At 40.4% G+C, this 21,578-nt stretch overlaps 5 protein-coding genes across 7 annotated transcripts; 1 reads left to right on the forward strand and 4 right to left on the reverse strand.

Annotated features, from left to right (window-relative positions):
* The first annotated feature begins 478 nt into the window (after positions 1-478).
* LOC140772039 (uncharacterized) lies at positions 479-2,953 on the forward strand. 3 transcript variants are annotated; one of them, XM_073113926.1, is made up of 6 exons: positions 479-761; positions 844-899; positions 997-1,051; positions 1,142-1,222; positions 1,309-1,571; positions 2,293-2,953. In XM_073113926.1, the coding sequence occupies exons 1-5, from the start codon at positions 548-550 to the stop codon at positions 1,530-1,532; spliced, it is 630 nt and encodes a 209-aa protein (XP_072970027.1). In that variant the 5' UTR covers positions 479-547; the 3' UTR covers positions 1,533-1,571; positions 2,293-2,953. The 3 variants fall into 3 exon arrangements, with proteins under 3 accessions (XP_072970027.1, XP_072970026.1, XP_072970025.1); XM_073113925.1 differs by having other exon boundaries at positions 2,475-2,953; XM_073113924.1 differs by lacking the exon at positions 2,293-2,953 and having other exon boundaries at positions 1,309-1,747.
* Positions 2,954-3,081: 128 nt separating this feature from the next.
* On the reverse strand, positions 3,082-6,208 carry LOC140772038 (putative receptor-like protein kinase At1g80870). The gene has a single exon (XM_073113923.1). The coding sequence runs from the start codon at positions 5,997-5,999 to the stop codon at positions 4,188-4,190; it is 1,812 nt and encodes a 603-aa protein (XP_072970024.1). The 5' UTR covers positions 6,000-6,208; the 3' UTR covers positions 3,082-4,187.
* Positions 6,209-7,562: 1,354 nt separating this feature from the next.
* On the reverse strand, positions 7,563-11,600 carry LOC140772243 (transmembrane 9 superfamily member 9-like). Its single transcript, XM_073114220.1, has 7 exons — positions 11,306-11,600; positions 10,032-10,196; positions 9,827-9,936; positions 9,647-9,755; positions 9,431-9,543; positions 9,196-9,349; positions 7,563-9,051 (listed from the first exon to the last, which is right to left on the reverse strand). The coding sequence occupies exons 1-7, from the start codon at positions 11,426-11,428 to the stop codon at positions 7,894-7,896; spliced, it is 1,932 nt and encodes a 643-aa protein (XP_072970321.1). The 5' UTR covers positions 11,429-11,600; the 3' UTR covers positions 7,563-7,893.
* A 1,188-nt stretch (positions 11,601-12,788) lies between these two features.
* Positions 12,789-17,837, reverse strand: LOC140772337 (probable WRKY transcription factor 4). Its single transcript, XM_073114363.1, has 4 exons — positions 17,476-17,837; positions 15,858-16,534; positions 15,604-15,762; positions 12,789-13,649 (listed from the first exon to the last, which is right to left on the reverse strand). The coding sequence occupies exons 1-4, from the start codon at positions 17,746-17,748 to the stop codon at positions 13,211-13,213; spliced, it is 1,548 nt and encodes a 515-aa protein (XP_072970464.1). The 5' UTR covers positions 17,749-17,837; the 3' UTR covers positions 12,789-13,210.
* Positions 17,838-18,413: 576 nt separating this feature from the next.
* LOC140772733 (probable LRR receptor-like serine/threonine-protein kinase At2g24230) lies at positions 18,414-21,493 on the reverse strand. The gene has a single exon (XM_073114941.1). The coding sequence runs from the start codon at positions 21,128-21,130 to the stop codon at positions 18,560-18,562; it is 2,571 nt and encodes an 856-aa protein (XP_072971042.1). The 5' UTR covers positions 21,131-21,493; the 3' UTR covers positions 18,414-18,559.
* Positions 21,494-21,578: the final 85 nt, after the last annotated feature.

The following is a 21,578-nucleotide window of genomic DNA, read 5'->3' on the forward strand; positions in this document are numbered from 1 at the left end:
ATATAGCTTTTTCTTCATCCTTTGTTTCTATTGTCCAAATTAATGGTGAGAGACTTCTCCCCTAATAGATTATTATGTAACAAAACTAATGAGGAGGTTTCAGTACTTCAAATATCAGTTTTTCAAATGTTATATTAATAATATGATTAATTTTATTTTAATTATAAGTGAGGGCTGTTAAGTGTTAAAAGATAAGTATAGATGTGCATTGATTTTTTATTTATTTTTTTGGTTAAAAGGTTTTTTTATTAGAAAAAGGGGTTAATAATATTTTTAGAATAAACTAGCAAGATCATTTGGCTGGGTATTAAATCAAAAGTGATTTTATTCTTTAAAATGTATTTAGCTATCATGATAATATATATATATATATATATTTGGAGGAATAAATAATGGGAGGAAAATAGACGGCTGTGATTATCTTGCAAATAGATCACAACCCTAAATTCCAACCAAAACCCCACGTCTTCCTCTGTTATTGTTACCTCTCGCGCTTCTCTCCTTCTCAGACGAGGACAAGGGAAAGGGAAAAGGAAAAGAAAGAAGAATGGGCGGCGCCAGTGGAGAAGAAGCCGAGGGCTTGATCCCATTAGCAAATATGGAATCCTTGAAAGAAACCCTCACCTACGCTGAGGATTTGAGGTCCAACCTCCTCCAATTCCTCTCTACGGCTGAGCCCGAAGCCCTCGCCGAGATGCCTCCTCTCCACCGCGCTCGAGCCTTCCTCGCGCTTTCCAAGGCCGCCACCGCGCTATTCTCAGGTGACCCATATCACAGGCTCTCTTTTTTGTCTTACCAAGTTCGTCTTTACCATCGTTTTTGTTCCTACCTTTGTTTGAACAGCGCGATTGAGATGTAATGGAATCGACCCAGATGAGCATCCCATCAGAAAAGAGCTCGTATGCTAAAAAAAGTTGTGTTTTTTTAATGTTCAACTGGAAATTTCGTGTGGGTATGTCTTATTTGATTGTTTTGGCTTCTGGGCTTTTGTTGCAGGATAGGTTGAGCTTGTATGAAGAAAAATTAGAGCGATTTGATCACTGGAGCAAAGGTATTTATCAATCTTATGGTGACTACAGGGGTTTCTCTATGTGATTTGTTAATTCTTTCGTTTGTTTTTCTAATGAAAATTTGATGACAGCACCATTGCGACCTTCAACTACCTTGAATTCGCAGGCAGCAGCAAGATTCATTGGTCATTCATTGCCCGATTTGACGCCAGGTGTGCTATTGAATCTTGGTTTTAATAGGTTACTTTAGTGTCAAAAAGATTTTGAGCTAATGTTAGGAAGCATTCATATACTTCAGAGCAGAAGAAGGGTATGCGGGATCTTAGTCGAGCTGATGGTGTCAGGAGTAGGGCTCAGAAGAAGAGGAAGCATCAGTTGCCAGAGAAGCCATCTGTGCGCATGGCTGCACAAGAGTTTCTTGAGAAAGCAGCAAGGGAGCTTCTTAGTTCAAGTAATTCTGGGGTGAAAGGCCCTTTGCAAAACATCTCAGATGATGAGGATGAGGATGAAGATGTAGAGTGATTTGTCCTTGATTGGCCACTCAGCTTTATATGAGTTCAGGTACTAATGCATTGTAGTTCTTTGGTTTTGTGGTTTTAAGATGTTTTGCTTTTCTTGATATCATTGAAGATGACAATCCTTATATGTGATATAAAGTCATAGGTAAGGTTATTCTCCTTTGTAGTTTGATAGAATTCTTGCAAGAAATATGTAAAATTTGGGGATTCAGTTTGTGATTTCTTAAAGTTCATTTACTTTAAAAGTTATGCTATTCCTTCTGTCTAACAAAAATAAAAGTTCACTAGAACCAGATATTTGATGGTCACATTATTGGATTGACCTTTATCTTCCAATGAAGCTTCTACAAATTTAAAATGCTAGTCAAACCAAAATTTGGTGGTCATTCAAGTAAGTCAGCCTCTTCTTTACTCCTGTCACAATTTATCTTATTAGGATACTCTAAAACCAATAAAACTCATTATAAACAAAAGCTACACAATTGACCAAAGTATTGTGATATCGAGGTTGTGAAACACAGGGCATTTGCACGCAATTGACTAACTAGGATTGTAGAATTATCAGAGCTTTAAGTACACAAATATGTGTGAATGATTTATGTCTTGCTAGATGAGACTTCAATTCCCACAGTTCCAAGAAGACTGGCTTGATTTGTTGTTTCTGTGCTATTCCTCCAATATTTTGATCCTAAAACTTGAAAAATCCTCACTCTAGTATACTGCAAGAGAATACCAACAGTACACTTTGCTCTCTATCATGTCAGGGAGGGACAAACTCAAATGGTTTATACATGTAGCTCATCTTACTGCTGACAGTAAGTAATGTGATGTGATCACTATTGTTGTCAAGGAGCATTATGCAATTACATCTAGGTTTATGTTATCATAATATATGCCTGGCATTTTAATACTCTATCGTGGTGTCTTCTCAATCGAGGAAAAAAAGAGAAGAGAAAGTTAGAAGGTCCCAACATGCAGGCACATGAAACCTGTGATACAGACATGCAGAGATATGATTCTGTCTTCAACTTTTTGTGAAGATAAAAAGTTGCAGTGGCTAATTGCTTTCAGCTTCCCTCTGCATCCTTCTCCTTTGGTTTGTTGATCTTCTTAGCCTTTATGAAGTAGAAGCATGAGCAGCATGGGCACTGAAACAATAACTACATTCTGTACCTCCAATTTCGCAGAGGATGTGATCAGAGTTGTGGTATACAACTGAGGAATGGCCTCCTCCTCCTCCTCCAACCCTTTAAATTCACCTCCATGGATTCCTTTCTGACAATTTTCTAAAAGAAGATAGCTCAAGATTTGTGTACCCATAATAAACAAGTTATATTTCCCTTGTATTCTACCCTTTGTGTGTCTGGTTTGTGATAACTATCATTTTAGTGGGAATCTTTGTTGCAAGCAGTAATTTTGTGAAAACTTGTGTGCGTACTTTATGTGGTAGATTTCCTTTTGATATATATATATATATAGTCATGCAATCAAAAAATTGTTGAATGGGCAAAGGCAGGCTTAGCCTTATTCTCAATGTCTCATTGATGGTGTCCATGGGCTAAGATAAAGAAATCATGATACTAAGAACAACCTCCTGGCCCACACCATTACACCTAGAAATAATGAGATGTGGAGCATGCCATTGCAATTATGGCATCAGAAGTAAATCAACAACCAGAAGGATTTAAACAAACAGAGATTACATGCTAGCAAGTACACCTTTTGCATTATGATATATGTCAGTTGCTTCCACTTGGATTGTTAATTACTCTTTTCCTTTCTCTACTTAAGAGTCCTTTAACCCTAACATCTTGAACAATCTCTCATTCTAATACTCCTCCAGCCTAATGTATTAATCCCAACAACATCTTCTTAATAAGATCACTCAACTCCACATGCATCCATGTGGCCATGAGAGAGTAGTTACAACAAAATAGACAAAATAGACCCAAAAAAAAAAATTTAATAGCTGCACCAAAGATTATTTCAATGTCAAACAAGGCCTAAGAAGTCAATTAATGTGGACAAAATCAAGGAATAGTCTTCTGCCTAGATAGACTCAATCTGAAAGTATAATTAAATAGCCTCTTTTCTGGATGATACCAAATTGCACCACAGCATGTGACCATGGGTTTCATAGGTGGGGGCAACTTGCACTTAAGTACAAAGACCCTTTCCCTCCCTTCCTCCCTCCCTCCCACCTTAGTTTTATAGTAAGTACTTTTATGGCATAAGTGCTCTCTTTGAAAGTTGCAAGTGCTCGGTTGCCAAGGACCACATCAGTTGGCTTTTTTTGAAGTCTAGGACTGTGGCATCCAGTAGTAGTAGATCTTGTGAGAACCATTTCAGATTCAAACCCAAAAAGAGCTTGATTCAATGTTCATGCAGATCAAACTTTTAGACAATTGATCAAAAGTGGATGTAGCTTTCGGTTTTTGCATTGACTCAAGCATGAGACAAGAAGCATGCATACTAATTTTATCCTTTGTTGGTTGTAGTAGTTTAAGTTCAAGCAAAAAAATAAATTTATCATTCTAATGGGTGGAAAGGAACAGAAAGAAAACAATATATACACATAGAAATAGATCAGTTAAACAAGACTAAGAAGAACTTGTTAAGAGTTCAGGAGGCATTTGTAGAACAATTGCATGCACTCATCTCACACAGCATCAGCTGACATCTTCCGCCTTGATTTGCCCAAGTTGATAGCTTGCGGCGACGGCGAGAACTCGAAGCCGGAAGCCGCTGACGACGCCGGAAGCTCCATCTCTCCCTTCAGAATCTTCACAACCTCTCCACTCTCTGGTCTCAACTCAGGCAATCTCTGCAGGCATAGAAGAGCCAAATTTATACAAAGGGTTGCTTGCTCCTTGTCGTAGCAACCCTTCAATCTCTCATCCATGACCTCTAAGACATTGCCAGCTCTCGCCAATTGCCTACACCAACTGATAAGATTAGCCTTCTCTAGCTTCATCGGTGACGGTAGCACGTGGAGTGGCCTCCGACCGGAGACGACGACGAGGATGAGGACCCCGAAGCTGTATATATCAGCTCTCTCCATAAAATGGCTGGTTGCGCCGCCCGACTCCGGCGCGACGTAGCAAACGGTCCCTCTCATGCTTGTCGTGCTGCTGAGCTCCCTGCTTAGAAGATCGCCGCTGAACATATCGCTGTTGTCGGCCGACCGGCTCCTCTTCTTCTTCTTCCAGCTCTTGCCGAAGTTGAGGTCTCCGCTGTGATCCTCGGCGTGCGTGCTGATCGATCTCAGCCATTTGAGACCGGTCTTCTTGTTGCAGTGCTCCTTCTTCTGGCTGATCTCGGCGAAGTACTCCTCCTTCCACCATTCTCTCATCTCTGAGCTCTTCTGCTTCTTCTCCGGCCTCTCGGCTTGTCTCGAGCTCCCGAGCTCGGAGCTCTTGTCAGGGCCAGGGGAGCGATTCCGACCGCCGGCGCCGTCGTCGTCGTCCCAATCTGGGTTCTTCTCAGGGCAAATCTGACTTCCAATCCACTCTGTTACGTAATCTCTCGCATCCAATTCTCCACTCCCATCTTGCTTCCACCACCAGTCCTTTCCCCATTGGCCGTTTTTGACCTCACTTAACTCTCTACTGTGGTCGGAAACCTCCAAAGGTGCCTCCTTTTCCTTAAAAGTGCAACCTTTAATCTCTCCCAACTCCCTGCTGTGGTCGGAGACCTCCAAAGCTACCTCCTTTCCCTTGTAACCGCAACTTGGTCTCGTTAAATAGTCAGAATCATCGGTTTTGAAGCGGGAGAGGCCGAAATCGGAGATCTTGGCACGGAAGTCGGCGCCGAGGAGGACGTTGCTGGGCTTGAGATCGCCGTGGACGACGGGCGGGTCGCACTCGAGGTGGAGGAAGGCGAGGGCGTGAGCGACGTCGAGGAGGATGGCGAACCGGGTGGGCCAGTCGAGGGAGGATGAGTCGGAGTCGGAGTCGGAGAAGAGGGCATCTTGGAGAGAGCCGTTGGGCATGAGCTCGAAGACGAGGAGGAGAGGGCGGCGCGGGGAGGAAGGGAGGGAGTAGCCGAGGAGGGAGACGACGAAGGGGGAGGAAGGGAGAGAGGAGAGGAGGTGAAGCTCATGGTTGTGGGGCGAGGAAGGCAGGACCTTGACGGCGAAGGAGGCGGTCTTCGCCGCGGGGAAGTGGGCGAGGAAGACGGAGGCGGAGGCGCCGCGGCCGAGTGAGCGGGAGTGGTGGAAGGAGGCAGTGGCCCGGCTGAGGGATCGGTAGGAGAAGCGGCGAAGGAGAGGGGGTGAGGGGCCGGAGAGGGGGAGGGTTGGTGGGCGGCGGCGGAGGAAGGACAGGTAGAGGTATAGTACAAGGAGGAGGAAAAAGGTGGCTGCAGCAGAAGAAGCCGCAACGAGGAAGAGGAGGTGGTGCTGCTGGCGGTGGTGGTGGAGTGAGGTGGTAGGTGGAAGAGGCGGAGGAGGAGGTAGAAGGCGAGATGGCATGGTATTAGACTTAGGAGAAGCGAAAGGAGAAAAGAGAGTTGAACATGAAAGAGAGGAGAATGGTGGGAAAGTAAAAGGTGGTTTACAGTTGGGAAATTTTGGCGATTTTGGGGAACACCTAGCCTTCTCGGATTTGTTACATTCTCTGCCTCATCATTATGTTGGCAGATTTTCTTTTTCTTTCTATTTTTTTCCCCCCTTTTCACTCTAAAAGAAAGAAATATTTGCCTTGTAATAAAATTTTTTTTAAAAATGTACTGTCTTTTGAATTTTTTGAAAAAGAATTCTGATTCTTAATTCAAATCAATTTGAAGACGATTTGTTTTGTTAAGTATTATCGATGAGTACTACTATATTTTATGTACCTCTCATCTCATGCAATCACCAGACTATTCTCACTATATCCTCCTCATCTGGGAGTTTAAGAAACAGTTCTCGTGAGTATCCTTTAACAAATAAAACCATCGTCGTTTAACTTGGATCAAATTCAAAGCAAACAAATAGATAAAGTTAAAAAAGGCCCAATCTAGTAGCCATCTGACTTTGACTTCTCACAACGCATTAAAACTAACAGTAGATTGCATCAGCGTGCACTCTCCACTACGACCACCTTTTCCTTTAATGCTAAATATGCTTATTATTAATATTTTATATATGTTGACTCCTGCAACACTTCTAAACTAGACGAATTTAGACCTTATTTAAGAGAAGGAAGAAATAATTAAGAATAAGATAATAGTTTGATTATTTTATAATTAATATATTATTACTAAGGTTAAGTTCTTTAATTTTTGAATTAGGTATAATGGCATTAGTATGGAGGAAGGGGGGATTATTAGTGGCGTGTCAGGTACGGAGCCAATACACATTTGCTGGCTTTTGCTTACACGGTAGCCAAGAAAGTGAATGGAATAATATGGAGAGGGGGGGGGGGGGGGTGGGGGGGACAGAGGCCCGACGAGGACTTACTTTTTTATTTGTTTTCTTATGAATCAAACCAAGAGGAGAGAAATAAGAATACAAAAATATTATCTTTCAACTTTTCCTTCTTTTTTTGTCTTATTTAATTGAATAATAAATAGTACATGGCTAATATTAGAGTTGTCTAACAAGATGATTTAAAGAGGCATATATTGTATGATTATTTGGAGTTTGAATTTAACAACACATATTAAATTTGGAACTGTGATTGAGTTTTTCACTTCTCTCGTAGTACCAGGCAGGCTATTTGGCTCATGCTAAGGCTAGTCCTGAGGTGCAGCCTTTTCTTGTTCTAGCAATGTCCCCACTTTGATCAGATTGAACTCCTTTTCCAGTCAAAAGAAGAGATTATGTTCTAAAAACAGTTGTTAGGTCCTTTTAAATGATCTTTTTTTTTTTTTCACTTTGTATGATGGTAAAAAAACAATCACACTAATTGTGCAAGTCTGAAGAACACTATTTCAAATAGGATATATTTCTTCTGCAAATTGAAACTTTTTTCAGTGCTAAGCATCTACGACGACTATTCTAAAACCGAACGTAGAACTGCTAGGAACAACAAAAGGTCTACGAGTGCAAAAGTTTAATCAAGCAATCAAGCCAAAGTAGTTTGAATTTTCAAAAATGAGTACATATTTTTCTGCAAGAGATTGAAGAGCTCTGCAGAACGATGTATATGAACCAGTAAATTCTTAAACCAATGTTTAGCATCATTCATGATCATAAAGAACATTAAAGATTAACTACAGATGTAATGAAGTGGCAATCTACCTTAGTTTTACCGACAAAAAAGAAACTAATCCCCGCTTCACATTAAGCCACACAGAGCTTGAGCTCGAAACTGAAGCCATATGCCGGATTTTTGAGCGATCCATGGTGGGCCTTCTTGTATGCTGCCTTGTACAAATAACTTCTAGTCAATTTTCACAGAGGAGTAGATCAACCTTGTGAATATGAAGCATGCGTAGAAACCAATAGTGCCAGTCAACACGAAAAAGGCATACGAGGTGATAAGCATGTAGCCAAAGTAAAGAATACCAGACACTGGCTTTGTAATATCCAACTTTGTAAAGAAGTAGAATGTTGCGTAGAGGAAGAGATAGAGAGCAGAAGATCCAGAGGTCAAATACGACCTCCACCACCACGAATAATCCTCGCTGCACAGCTGGAAATAGCAGAGCACAATTGTGATCTCAGCACAGGTGACGATGAGGATGACAAACACAACAAAGAGGAACCCGAAAATATAGTAGAACTGGTTCAGCCAAATTGAGGTGAGAATGAAGAATAGCTCTATGAAAACAGCCCCAAACGGAAGAATGCCTCCTATCAGTATCGATAAGATCGGGTTCATGTACCAGGCCTGTTCAGGGATTTGCCTTGGTATTTTGTTTGTCTTCACCGGATCCTCAATGGCAGGTTTCTTGAAACCAATATAACTTCCCACAAACACAAGGGGTACTGAGATGCCAAACCAAAGCAGTACAAGAGCAAACATTGTGGTGAAAGGTACAGCACCTGAAGACTTTTCTCCCCAGATGAGAGCATTGAGGACAAAGAAAATACCAAACACAATGCCAGGGAACGTGAAAGCTGTCCTGAGGGTGATTTTTTTCCATTCTGAACCCTTAAACATCTTATAGAGTCGTGCAGCGGAGTACCCAGCAAACAGACCCATGAAGACCCATAGTAAGAGCATAGCAGTCATCAATCCTCCTCTGTTTGATGGAGAAAGAAACCCGAGGAGTGCAAATATCATGGTCACAAGCAGCATACCAAAGAACTGGACACCAGTTCCGACATAGACACACAGTAAATCTGAGTTAGATGGGGGTCTGAACACATCACCATGGACAAGCTTCCATCCTGTTTCTTCTTGGGCTTCTTCCTGAGTTTCCAGCTGATTGTATTTGGAAATATCTCTGTATAGTGTCCGAAGCATAATCATCGCCACCATTCCCGATAGGAAGAGAACAATCATCAGAGAATTAACAATAGAGAACCAGTGGATTTGATCATCTGTCATCAGCAGATAAGTATCCCAGCGAGATGCCCATTTAATTTCACTGTCCTGAAATTTTGGAAGGATGAAAAAATGATAAACATCACACTGGATCATGGTATTCTAGTATAAAAAATTCCATTACATACTATTGCTGAAGGTATGGAATTGCACCACAAACATGTTAAATTAAGCTTTTATTGAAAATGTTACCTGAAACTCTATATCATATGTGAATATGATATCCTTATTAGCTTCGACCTCCTGCGGAGAATCAGAGTTCATAACTGAACGTTTTGCATGAGGATCGCAGGTGCTCAGGCGAGTCTTTTTACCATTCCACTCTCCTTCATACTCATGTTTCACACTGGATACAAATAATTTTTTAATTTTTGGTTCATAAACCAGTATCAAAGACAATATATCAACTCTTAAAACTGAGATGTACCTGAATGGTTTAACCTCAAAGCCCACGATCCTAGCAAGGTCCGTTTGTACATCCTTGTGATACTTTACCAGAAATGATAAGTGATTATGGATGAAGTGCTTCTCCTCCTTGCTCTACAATAAGAGCATCTTTGACATTAAAAAGTACTCGACTCCTAGAAAATATGGCACTTCTATAACAGATTCAAATAGACTTTTATATGGAACATGTACATACCCCAGAATATTGGCCTTTGACACCAACATGAAAACCATGCTGATAAAAGACAGGGGAATCTTGTTCCTGTCTTTTAATAGGTACGACTAGTGGTAGATTGTCAAGAATCCTGTGGAATATTTTAGTCCAAGGTTAGTCTCATACATATTTTTTTGGATTGCAAAGAAATAGTAGTCTTACATGTTGACTCGATATTCATCCTCTATCTTCTCCTTAAGATCCTTTGCTTCTTTCTCACTAAGAGTGGTCTTGCAGACAATCTGACACATTTGGGGCTCTCTCATCTCAAACTGCAATGAGTAAATACATGGGTTAAAGACGAACATGGATGTTAGAAATACTAAGCAAGAGAAAAATAACCATAATACATCATATGGGAACTAACCACATAAGGAGAATTTTCAATTCGATCACCACGAAGCACTTCCCCAAGATTTTCCGCACTGTCAACTATAGTATCTGGTCGACAATAAGGGAGAGAATAATAGGAATATGGAAGCTGGGTCTTTATAGAAGTCAGCTTGTTGACCTTTACCGGAAGTGGATCTTTCTGCAGCCACAGAAATTGTCCAAAATCAAAGCATAAATTATGTGTTGTAAAATGAAAGCAAGGTAAATTAAATAAGATATCAAAAGTTTGAATAGATGAGATAAAATAGGTGAGATAATAGGTGAGAAAAAATGTAATCATTAGGACTAATATGAATTATTACAATAATAATAATGTGCCATGACTAGCCATGCTAATTTTCAGCAAGTTGGTGCTTTTAGATCCTTGTTTGGTTCAATGACACATCAAAGATTCTTCTCGTGTATTATAGTCCAATAGGTCTCAAATGTGTTTTCTCTGTGGGACAAGTCAAGATCCCAATAGAACGCCGGCGATAGCTAGAAAAGATTTAACGCTTGTAGTAATGAAGGAACTGCTCTGAAGCTATAAGTGACTGCCTTTTTCTCCTCTTTATCACTTATTTTTCTCATTTCATTCTTTCTCTTTTCTCCCTTATGTTTTGTACAAAGCTAGGATTATTTATTGCATCCATCAGTTATCTCCAGGAATCTATGGTCTCAGACTCTCAGCACAGTATTTTTATTGGTTTAGAGTTTCTTAACAGACCACTTTGAACCACTTCCAAGTTTCAACTGCCAATTCATCTCCAAATTGGATTTCACGTGACATAATGTTTCTCAAAATCAAAAAACAGATCCCATTGGCTCATTGATAGAGACCTAAACTCGAAGGCTTCACAAAGTTGCCCAACCATTGCAAACTAGGGCAAATCCCATTCTACTCTTACATTAGTGAGGCCTCACTGTTGACTACCATGCTCGATCTCAAAAGTTTGGAGTAAACTTCGACATACCTACTCAAAGAACCTCAAGCTAAGTAAAAGAAGAAAAGAAATAAAATTTAAATTCCATTTCGTTAGTAACAGAGTCAGATCTAAAGGTAAGAGGAAAAAAAATTAAAAAGAAATGGTAGAAACTCCATCCACACATCAACATCCAAGGATCACCATCTCCTCGCAAGTAGCATCAAATCCAACATACGCATCAATGGAAGCTCCAGATCCAAAGCGACGCAGACGCAGTAAATTCGCATAAACATCACCAGATTTAGTCAACATAAGGCGAAACAAGAAGAGATCCGACGATTACCTTATGAAAATCGGCGGGAGAGACGCCGGGCAGGTAAAATCCGCCGGCCGGGATGGCGGCGGATAAGAGCAGCAGCAACGCCGCGATCAACGCGAGCACCGGCGGCGATCGCGTGATCTCCATCGAATGAGCGACAAGAAATCCAAGGAGAGAAGCAGTAGAGAGAGATAATCTAGGGTTTCTACGACGGAGGCGACGAAGAAGAGATTGGGATCTGAGAACTCTTCAAGTCTTCTCTCTCAAATCGCACTTCGAGAAATTTAAATTTATGCGAGAATAGGGACGAATCGAGCAAGGCGAGGAATATTTTAAAACTCGGGAACACCGATTGGGTCTACGGCACGTGGATCGCGTTGAGTTTGGCGGAGATGGAGGTGGAGATGATAAACAAATAGCCCCTAATTTTCAAGAAAATTACGGCATAGCCAACATTAGAGGAATGGAAGTAAGACGTCCATGCAATGGAGTGCTGAGAACGTAACCAAGAATTTAAACTATTTATTTTATTTTATCAATAATTTCAGTTAGATACTGAATCATCGTTCATTTCTGTTCATAAATTAATCATACCCTTATTTTAAGGAAAAAAATAAGAAAAAAAGGTTGATATAAAAACTTTTATCATTGACGAGGATAAAATATTTCAATAGTTTAGATTATCATTTTTATTCATAATTTATAGTGTGCCTCAAACAAAGAGTAGATTTAAAATATCTATGCCTTTATTTTGGAGAAAGAAAAATGTTAATGTAGAAGAGCATTTCTATCTTTTTTTTATTTTTTTTATTTTTATTATGTCAGTCGATAATATCAAGATCAGCAGTTTCAATAGTTTAGAGAGTCTGTCTACTCAAAAAAAGTTCATAAAATATATAAAATAGACAACAGTTCAAAGGTCTAAGTAGAGTTATTTTTAAATTATATATTACTAACTTCTTTTAATCTTATATAACTAATGACTATACTTAATCAAACTCTCGTATCCTAAACTTAGAAATGGGCAATCGATTTAGTATTACTAAAGGCCAAATTATTCGAGTAGCAGCAATTTGATGCAAGTTGCATATTTTGGTAATTTCTTATTGACTTGTTGTTGAGTCAAATTTAAGCAATAAGGATCTGGATTGTTGCCTGCTATTAGGCATGGGATCTGGATCTACCTATTTATATGTCAAATTGGGTCCATTTGTAAACCTATCATCTGATAGAAACTGGTTAGGACCATGTGATATAGTAGTTAGGGAAGATGATGAAAAACTCGGTTTAGTAACATATGATGGATCTGCCGCTACTAATACTTAGCCATGTATCCTTCAAGTCAACCATAGTATTATATAGAAAAGAAATATGATGCCAGAAATCTGAGATTAAGTGTCATCAACTTCAAAGTATTGACCTGTTCAGCTTATTTCAGAAGAAGGCAGAGTAGTAGACAGAAAACAAGCATGAAGAAGCTATATATATGCTTCATTTCAACAGGATATTGCAAACAATCACATTAAAGTTGCCCTTCAACAATGGTTTGTCATTATACAGAAAGAAATGATCAGAAACAACCTTAGATGAAGCTAAATAAGGCAGTTACTATAGTAAAAAGAACAAATTGATCTACACCAGCTTTCTGTTTCCTTGCCAAGAAATTGTACAACTACACTCCATTATAAGCTGGACTATTTGTTTAATTGCGTTCAGTGACAATATAGAAATTATACAATGTATAGGGTTTTCCATGGCATTGGAACAACACTGCTATATAACTTGAAGCACTTGGATATTTAGACCGATGATGCTCCTCCAATTATATGTTCTGTCATCTTCTATCAAGGATGCCATAAGAGACTATACAAGAGCAAGTACAACAAGAAGCTGGCAACACTAACATAAATTAAAATTCTGTCAATCTTGTTAAGTATTTTGGACTGGAACTGCAGCAGAGCTTTTGTTGACAAGAGGATGCCTCGTACCATCAGTACTCGTTCTGTCACCACCATCTCCAGAGGATGAATCAAAGCTAATACTTAGAAGAGTTTGAGCAGATTCCAATGCCTTCTTACCTCCAAGTTCTAGGGCCTTGTTACCAGATGATTTTCCCTCCACCTCTGCTAGTGTCTCTTTTGCAGGTTTACAATCTGATAAAGAACTTGGTCTAATAGGGCTTTCACCTGCTGCAGGTGTTGCTGTAGTCAAGGGAAGTGGACTACCTTTCGACTCACTGCAAGTTTTGGTTGGTAGGTCATGGTTGTGTTTGCCTTCATATGTTATAACAATAGCTTCCGCATCACCAGATGCTTTCTCGACATGCTTACGAACAGGACAGCCATCATGGGTACACCGGTAGTAGCTTCTGGTTGTGGACATTGAAGGATCAGATAAAATAGAACTGAAGCAGTATTACAGTAACAAAATGGTAATAAGAGCTACTTAATGCATATATCTGCTTCACTTGGATAGAATATAATACTCAAGTGAACATGAAATCGGGCCAATATACATTTGAATATCATAAGTTCATCTAAAAACATGATCAATATCTAACCTCCCACGTCAAGCTAGCCTAATACTATTTAGAAATTCTCATGAAGGCCTTTAAACCTCACTTCCTTGGGTTTGATTATAGCAATTGAAATATTGCTATTGTACCCTCATGTGCAATAATATTGTAAAACATAGTCATAGTGGCAAGAAGATCTTTTCAACCTCAACAGCTCAATTAAGAACTCTGTACAAAACATTACACTGAAATGGTCCTGCGAAAAAAAAAATAGCGTTGCAGATTCGTGGAACTAGATAAGATAAAAGAAATCAAAGATATTAGAATTCTTAGATGAGATTCCAAATAGTTGGACGTAGGCCTTGAAAGCCTCATACAAAGCTAGGGAGAAATGGCTTCATCACTGGAATATGAGGTTTTAATAGGTATTTCATCCATGAACTTGTCAAATCAGCTATTTGATTATACTTTTGGACATGAAAACCACTATACATGTTGATGTGGTTGAGCTTAAAGAAAAATGTATCACCAAAAGCATACTGCTTTTGCACCGCAGGGCATATAATTAGCTTGGTCACCTAGTATCATTAACAATATCCAAAAGGATGTCAAATGATTGAAGAAAAAAAAAAAGATCACCTCATTACTAGAAAGATAGGAGATATACAAAGTTGTAAAAATAATAATGGGACCAATAATACATCACATTATTGAATTGTGAGGAAGATTAAAAAAAACCGCAATGCAAAAAAGTGTATAAAATAACAATTTGGTTTCATCTTAAGTAAATCAAGTATCAATTACTAGAGATACCTACATACCATGATGATTAATGTAAAAGTGCAGCGGATTAAGAAAATTATAGGTCTTATTGATTTAGAAAAAGGAAAAAAAATCTCATGACACATTCACATCAGATATAATGTCTATTGGTTCATAAGAGGAAAGGAGTCCCAAGTAAATATATTCTGCACTAAAAATTGATATCTTCAATACAACTACATCACTTGATGTCAATTACCTCATATAATGAAACTCCCTGATAGAAAGAAATGCAAGGATCATACTTTTCTCATAAAATGATGAATTCTGTTTCGCTTATTCATGGATTTTGCTGTTTTGGATCCTTAGATTGTTCTCACAAAACTGAGAATTCCATATCAAAGCAAATATCTTCCTCCTCTAATTAGATCCTCTCTATATCTAGAAGAAGACCTGCTCCTTGGTTGCAAGAGCAAATGTGGCAATAAGGTAGATAACTCTAGTTGCTCTACTTACCATAATATCTTACATGTTTCTTGGCAAGTGATTCTCTTCCCTGATATCTCATTCCTTGGAATATTAAAAATTAATAACAATTATTCAATTAGTTGACACCAGATTAACAGTCTGTCACAAATATTTATCCATTCTTTGGGCGTGCCAACCAGCACATGCCACGTTGACGCCATCTTGGCATGTGGCCTAAGGGTTTGCTGCTGGCATAATGCCCAAACATCAAAATTTGCACCTCCTTACTGTGATAGCATACAAGAATCTAGAACCTTCACAGACACTAGAAAGATAGGAGAAAAGGCACCACCCGCTAAGAGGTCAACAAAAGTCCTCAGATAATGAAAGAAGATGTATATGTATCAAATGAGATGTAATCTTCTTAAAATGCACTAAAATATGAAGTATCGTCATCTTAACTTTTCTTTCTAGTGAAGCAAGAAAATTTGGACAGTGTGTCAGGAAAGAGTAGAAGCCTAATGTCCAAAATCAGAAGTTGATACAGAAATTCACAAAGCATAGAGTTACAACGCACCTCGGATTCGGATTTCCCTTCACAATTTTCTGCCCATATTTACGCCACCTATAGCCATCACTAACATTTCCCGCAGTGCATGCAGTTTGGACAACAATTTTCGGTTCCCTAACTGTTTTGTGAACTGATGCTGAATTAGGTGTAGTGCTTTCAGTCATTCTGCTTACAAAATGCATAGGAAATCAGTACACCTTATTAACTTAATCATACTATGAGAAATGATGTACTATGATTAGTAGAACAGTACAACTTGCCTTCGTTTTGGTTCTCGTCCCTCATCAGGATCTTCTTCAGTCTTACTATCAGGATCCCCTTCACAATCACTTGAGCAGTACAACTGTCGTTCAGGAGTTTCATGGCCAATACTCTGTTCAGTCTTGCTTGCTGAATTATCTGACTCATTAGGTTCACCACTCGGATGTTGCAAGATTTCATTCTCTCCTGAAGGCCCACCATGTTGAGGCCCTCTCTCTTTCGAGTGTCTGGTTTTCTGAGGTGGTTCGTGGTTGTGTGTACCTCTGTATATTATTTCAACAATACGACCATCTGGGCAATTCTCAACCTTCTTTTTGACCGAACATCCAGAAGTCGTGCATCTATAATAGCTCCGGGAATTCTCACTACTCTTTACTTGCTTCTGACCATATTTCCTCCAATTGTAACCATCACCTGCTGTTGTATTTATAGCAATATGAGCAGATTGTGATTTCTGGTCAGATGAAGGTGTTTTCACCGACTCTGTGATACATGATTCATCAGGTAATGGGGGTGACCGGACTTTCAGTGGAATAGGGCTGGCAGCAGGCACCTTAGGATGTGGAAATGAACTTGCTAATAATTCTGATGAAGATGGATTGGATGCTTGCAACTGCATCTGAGCCTGAGCCGTCACACTAGCCAAGACTGCTTGATGAGTCATTGCAAATTGGCCCTAATTTTGAAATTCAAATTAAGGCAACATAAACAACTATAAGCATCACAAAGAGGGGAAGAAATAAAATTGAAAACAGTTCTACAGAAAGCTTTTATCAGCAACTGCTACCTCATAGACGTTAGGCCAACTCCTATCTAACAAATAAAAAGAGCACAATAACCAGAAAAAGATAATTCCACGCCACTGGTAAGAAATGCTGGTTTTTATAAGAAAATGAGAACTTATAGACAACAACTAATGAGAAGGATACAAGTCAAATTTTGGAAGTAAGAACCTAATACTACTTCTCATATATCTCGTCATATTTCAGCATAAATCAGCACTGTCTTTAAGGGATGACATCATGCCGGGCGTCCATTATAGAAGTGTAAATCAGTCTCAATTGATATAGTTTGATTCATGAAGCCAATCATGCGTGCATATATAAAACTAGCCAAAGCATACAACGAAGGATAATTGGGATATTCTGCTAACGGTAGTGGAGATAAGCATGTGATTACCAAGTCAAGAATCAAATTATTATTTCGCAATTGAATTCCTGTTATGACAAAACTGACTGCAAGGTTTGCTGTTTTCCATCAGAAATAATTATTAGAAAATTTTAGTTTTCCGTTTATAATTTTAAACTATCAAAACCCCAACTTCAAACATAAACAACTCAAAAGTTTACACCTCTCAACCTAGAAGAAGAAAAAAAACCTACAAATAAGTCAAAACACCCCTAAGAAAGCTCCAGTTAGAGAAAAGAAAAGAAAATAGAATTTGCCCGTAAGAGCCAATTCCCTAAGCTAGCGCTACAGTTATAAAAAACGAATTTCCCGCAAAACCCAAAATTAGACATCCAGGCAGTAAAATTCAAACCCTAAGCTCACAAAATTAGAAATCACAACAGTAAACTTGGGAAATCAGAGCGGAAGAAGTATTTGGACGACACCAACCTTAAACCCGGGCGGCTCGATCAGCCCCGCGGGCGCCAAGAAGCACGGCACCGCCACCACTGGCACGGCGACGATCCCCGGCCGCGGAGACCCCATCGCTCCGGCGAGCAGCTGCGAGAACGACCTCCCATCGCCGCTAAGACCCTCCTTCGCCTCGGATCCGCGATCTGCCGGCGAGGGCGGTACCGGAGCCGCATCGCTTCCTCCGCCGCCTCCGGCTCCAATCTTCTCCTCCGGCAGCGGCGACGCCGAGCTCGGCTTCTCCTCCGTCATGTAAGCCTCGAGAATCGCTCCTCTCCTAGGGTTTCGAGCTTCTCCGAAGTCGAAAGAAGCGAGAGGGGGTTAGTTTTGGCTTTGACGGGGATTGACCACAATGGGTTGCAGTTAAGAGACGTTATTAACGTCCGTTAATGTTGAAGAGGACCTGGAAGGCTAGAGAAGGACACCGCTATAGAGGATAATTGACGGCTTACTAACGTCCGTTACCCGTTTCGTGGGGGAAGGATTGACCTCAGCAGAGTAACGGGTGTCGTGTGGTCTTCAGAGTTGTCAGGTTTGTTCCACTTTCGTTTGTCCTGATTCGGTTCGGATCCGGGTACATTATGGATCCGATCCGATAAGATGAATTACAAATAATCTAAAGACAGTTTCTTAAGCACAACACTTCTAAAATATAGTGTTATTCCAATAGAAAAATTTATTCTAAATTCTCCAAAATTACATAGGGCTTGATCTAGAAAGACTTTGCATCAGTATGAAAGGAGCCATTAATTACTCATTTTGCATCCCTTAAAAGCTCATCATGGTGTCAATTTGAGAGAGGATGAGCACCTTGATGAATGATGAAGCTATACAAATTTCACCATAAAAACTATTATACTAAACTAAAGGGAATAGCATCATATCCTTTGTTTGATATCTTAAACAAACCATGCGTGTATATATATATATATATACTCAAACAGTTGGAAGGAGTAGCAATTGCATTGCAACAGATGGAAGTAGAAAAAGGTTACAATGAACATTGACAACTTTAAATTGATGGTTAAAAACTGTGTACAAGTTCTTTAGCTCAGAACTTAGTTCAGTGAAGAGCAGCAGTTGGCTCGATATCTTTCAAGAGCCCAACTATTTGCTGCATTGCTGGCCTCTTTGATGGCAAGTCTGCAGTACATAGATAAGCAATTCTCAAGGCTTCTTCCATCTGTTTCTCTGATCCGGTTTCGCAAATCTTTGGATCAATTATGCTTGAAGCCTGGTTCTTCTTCACCATTGCTCTTGCCCAACTTACCAGACTAGTCTCCTTCTCAGGGTACTCATCCCCCAGTGGCTTCTTTCCTGTGATAAGCTCGAATAGCACAATTCCGAAACTGTAGACATCAGATTTCGTTGTCCCTGCAGCATTCTCTGCATCGGAGAGCTCTGGGAGAGCATATCCAAGCAATCCTTGAGAGGATTCATGCTCCAAACTAGTCCCTGCAATCTTTGACAGCCCAAAATTGGCTAATCTAGGCTCCATTGCTGAGTCGAAATAGATGCTGCTTGCCTTCACATCTCTGTGAACTATCTGGGGGATGCAACCATGATGAAGGAAGGCCAATGCTCTTGCTGCACCCAGTGCAATCTTATGCCTGAATCTCCATGTCGCTGTTCCTTCAGGTGTGATATTTTGGGCATTGATATTGTTGTCTTCCCATGTATCGGTAGTCCAATCCTCAGTTGTTTGGAGTCCTAAAGGTAGATCGTGGAGCAAATTCTGTAGGTTCCCATTCTCCATGTAGTCATAGATGGCAATTCGCTGATCCCCGGTTAAGCAGTAACCGGTCAAGGGAACGATATTGGGATGCTTGATCCGCCCGAGCCGCTCGAGTTCTCTTGCCACTTCCTGGTCCTCCATTGTGGATCCATGGATCATTATCTTCACTGCTACCTGAATTCCTCCCGTAAGAAATCCTCTATAGACTGGTCCAAATCTCCCTTCTGCTAACAACGTTCCCTTATCAAAGTTGGAAGTTGCCGCCAAGAGGTCTGCGAAGGTAAAATTCAACAATGGCTTCTCAAATATGACAACAGGGACTGATGTAGCATGCTTGACCTCTGTAACCCATGTCGTCGGATCGGTCTGAACGGAACATGCATCTGAAATATTCTGCTTTTCCTTGAATGACAGTTGCTGCTTGACTGCCCATGACCTGCTCCCTTTTCTGCACCCAAAAGCAGTACATGCTAACCCTGCTACTAAGAAGAAGACTGTGAGGGCTATGGCCAATGCAAGCCTGAGCTCTTTACGTTTTGTTTCCTTACTTCTGATGTCATCCGGGTTCACTGCAACCGGGCAGTTGTTTTTTGATCCTATGAATGCTGTACTGAGAGTTTGGGGTGAGAATTGAGCAGCACAGAGGGTCAGGTTGTTGTAGGAGAAATTGAATCTTTCCATAGTGGATAACTGCTTCTTAAGAGACTCTGGAATTTCACCAGTGAGGTTGTTCACTGAAAGGTCTAGGACTTCGAGTTTTTCATTGCTCAAATCAGGAACCTGACCTGTGATATAGTTCTGTGATAGGTCTAATGTCTTCAAGCTGATCAAATGGGAGAACTCGGGAGGAATTTGGCCGCTGAGACTAGTTTTAGACAAGTTAAGATATTCCAACCCAGAGAACTCTTTTAACTCAGGGAATTTCTGCTTTGAGAAATTATTGAATGCAAGATTGATATGTTTAAGGGATGGAACTCGCCACAAATCGCTGAAGAACTTTCCCACAAATTTGTTCATGGATAAATCAAGATAAACCAAAGAAGACCCATTATAATAACTAGAGGTGAGATTTACCTGAGAAATCGTTCCCTGGAACTGGTTATTGCTCAAGTCTATTATCTGCAAAGGCTCCCGAAACACCCTGAGAACTGAACCTTGAAGCATATTGCCAGAAAGATTGAGATACGCGAGATATTCCAACCCTGACAAATCTGGCAAACTACCACTGATCCTATTACCAGCAAGGTTCAAGGCCTTTAGACTTTTTAATGCAGTGCCTAGATTTTCTGGGATAGTACCATTAAGCATATTGCTTGAGAAATCAATGGAAACCAACGAATTGCACCCAAGTATGGAACTAAGAACGTTGCCTTCAAATTTATTGCCGCTGAGGTTGAGTATTCTCAAGCTTGCGATAGAGCCCAATGCCATTGGAATTTCGTCAAACAGCTGGTTGCCAGAAAGATCCAAGCTTTCCAATTGCCCAAAGTTGCCAATGTTGTTGGAGAGAGACCCATTAATGTGGTTGAGAGAGAGGTTTAGGTTCTTCAGAGAACCACCCAATTCCCAAAAATCCGAAGAGAGCGCAGTGATGCTATTGTTGCTGAGATCCAAAGATCGGAGCTTGGTGAGCTTGCCAATGGTGCTCTCAGGAACGGGACCAGAAAGCCCAAGGCCAGAAGCCACCAAGGTGACAACTTTCTCCATCTGGGCATCGCAAGAAACCCCTCCCCAGCAGCAAACCGGAAGAGAAGAGCCATTGGGATAAGTAGGGATGACTCCTCCCATCTTCTGAACGAAACCCGACACAAAGAACCCATCTGTGTTCAGCTCCTGAGAGGCCAAGCATGTAAACGAAAGCGCTAGAGAGAGGAAGCAAGCAATAGACCCAAGACCCATTTAGGGAAGAAAGTTATTAGAAACCAAAGAGCGTCAAAAATGCGAAGAAAAACTCTTCCATCGTGAAGACCCACATAACCTGGGAAACAAGAGGGCATGGGTTGATGAGCAGCACCTCAGGCATCAAAAAGACTCCATTTTTGAGGCCTTGGGTTTGGAGAAACAAAAGATGCTCCCTTCTTGTCCATTTGAATGGATCATGCAAGACAGCCAGACAACACAAAGCTGAAGCTCTTTGGGTTGCATGTGGAGTGTGAGTGAGACACTGAGAGCAATGAGGATTTAAATAAGAAGAAAACCTCCAATGCTCCAGAGAGACAAAGAGAGAGAGAGAGAGAGAGAGAGAGAGAGAGAGAGGAGGTGGTATCATAAATGAGATGGTGGGAATTAGAGGAATTGTTAATTGTGAATTTATTGGTGTGTGCTTGTTGAATTTGGAATCAATTGC

Source organism: Typha angustifolia, chromosome 12, assembly GCF_048772165.1.
Source record: "Typha angustifolia cultivar Huaian chromosome 12, ASM4877216v1, whole genome shotgun sequence".
Classification (NCBI taxonomy): Eukaryota; Viridiplantae; Streptophyta; class Magnoliopsida; order Poales; family Typhaceae; genus Typha; species Typha angustifolia.

Excerpts from the sequence above, each read along its gene's own strand:
- LOC140772039 (XM_073113926.1), top strand. The coding sequence starts at position 548 with ATGGGCGGCGCCAGTGGAGAAGAAGCCGAGGGCTTGATCCCATTAGCA. Across the intron at positions 900-996 it reads ATCCCATCAGAAAAGAGCTC|GATAGGTTGAGCTTGTATGA; the intron begins GTATGCTAAAAA and ends CTTTTGTTGCAG. Across the intron at positions 1,052-1,141 it reads ATTTGATCACTGGAGCAAAG|CACCATTGCGACCTTCAACT; the intron begins GTATTTATCAAT and ends ATTTGATGACAG.
- LOC140772038 (XM_073113923.1), bottom strand. The coding sequence starts at position 5,999 with ATGCCATCTCGCCTTCTACCTCCTCCTCCGCCTCTTCCACCTACCACC.
- LOC140772243 (XM_073114220.1), bottom strand. The coding sequence starts at position 11,428 with ATGGAGATCACGCGATCGCCGCCGGTGCTCGCGTTGATCGCGGCGTTG. Across the intron at positions 9,350-9,430 it reads TTTGAGGTTAAACCATTCAG|TGTGAAACATGAGTATGAAG; the intron begins GTACATCTCAGT and ends ATTTGTATCCAG. Across the intron at positions 9,052-9,195 it reads CATATGATATAGAGTTTCAG|GACAGTGAAATTAAATGGGC; the intron begins GTAACATTTTCA and ends CCAAAATTTCAG.
- LOC140772337 (XM_073114363.1), bottom strand. The coding sequence starts at position 17,748 with ATGACGGAGGAGAAGCCGAGCTCGGCGTCGCCGCTGCCGGAGGAGAAG. Across the intron at positions 16,535-17,475 it reads TCGAGCCGCCCGGGTTTAAG|GGCCAATTTGCAATGACTCA; the intron begins GTTGGTGTCGTC and ends TTTCAAAATTAG. Across the intron at positions 13,650-15,603 it reads AAGGGAAATCCGAATCCGAG|AAGCTACTACCGGTGTACCC; the intron begins GTGCGTTGTAAC and ends GTCCACAACCAG.
- LOC140772733 (XM_073114941.1), bottom strand. The coding sequence starts at position 21,130 with ATGGGTCTTGGGTCTATTGCTTGCTTCCTCTCTCTAGCGCTTTCGTTT.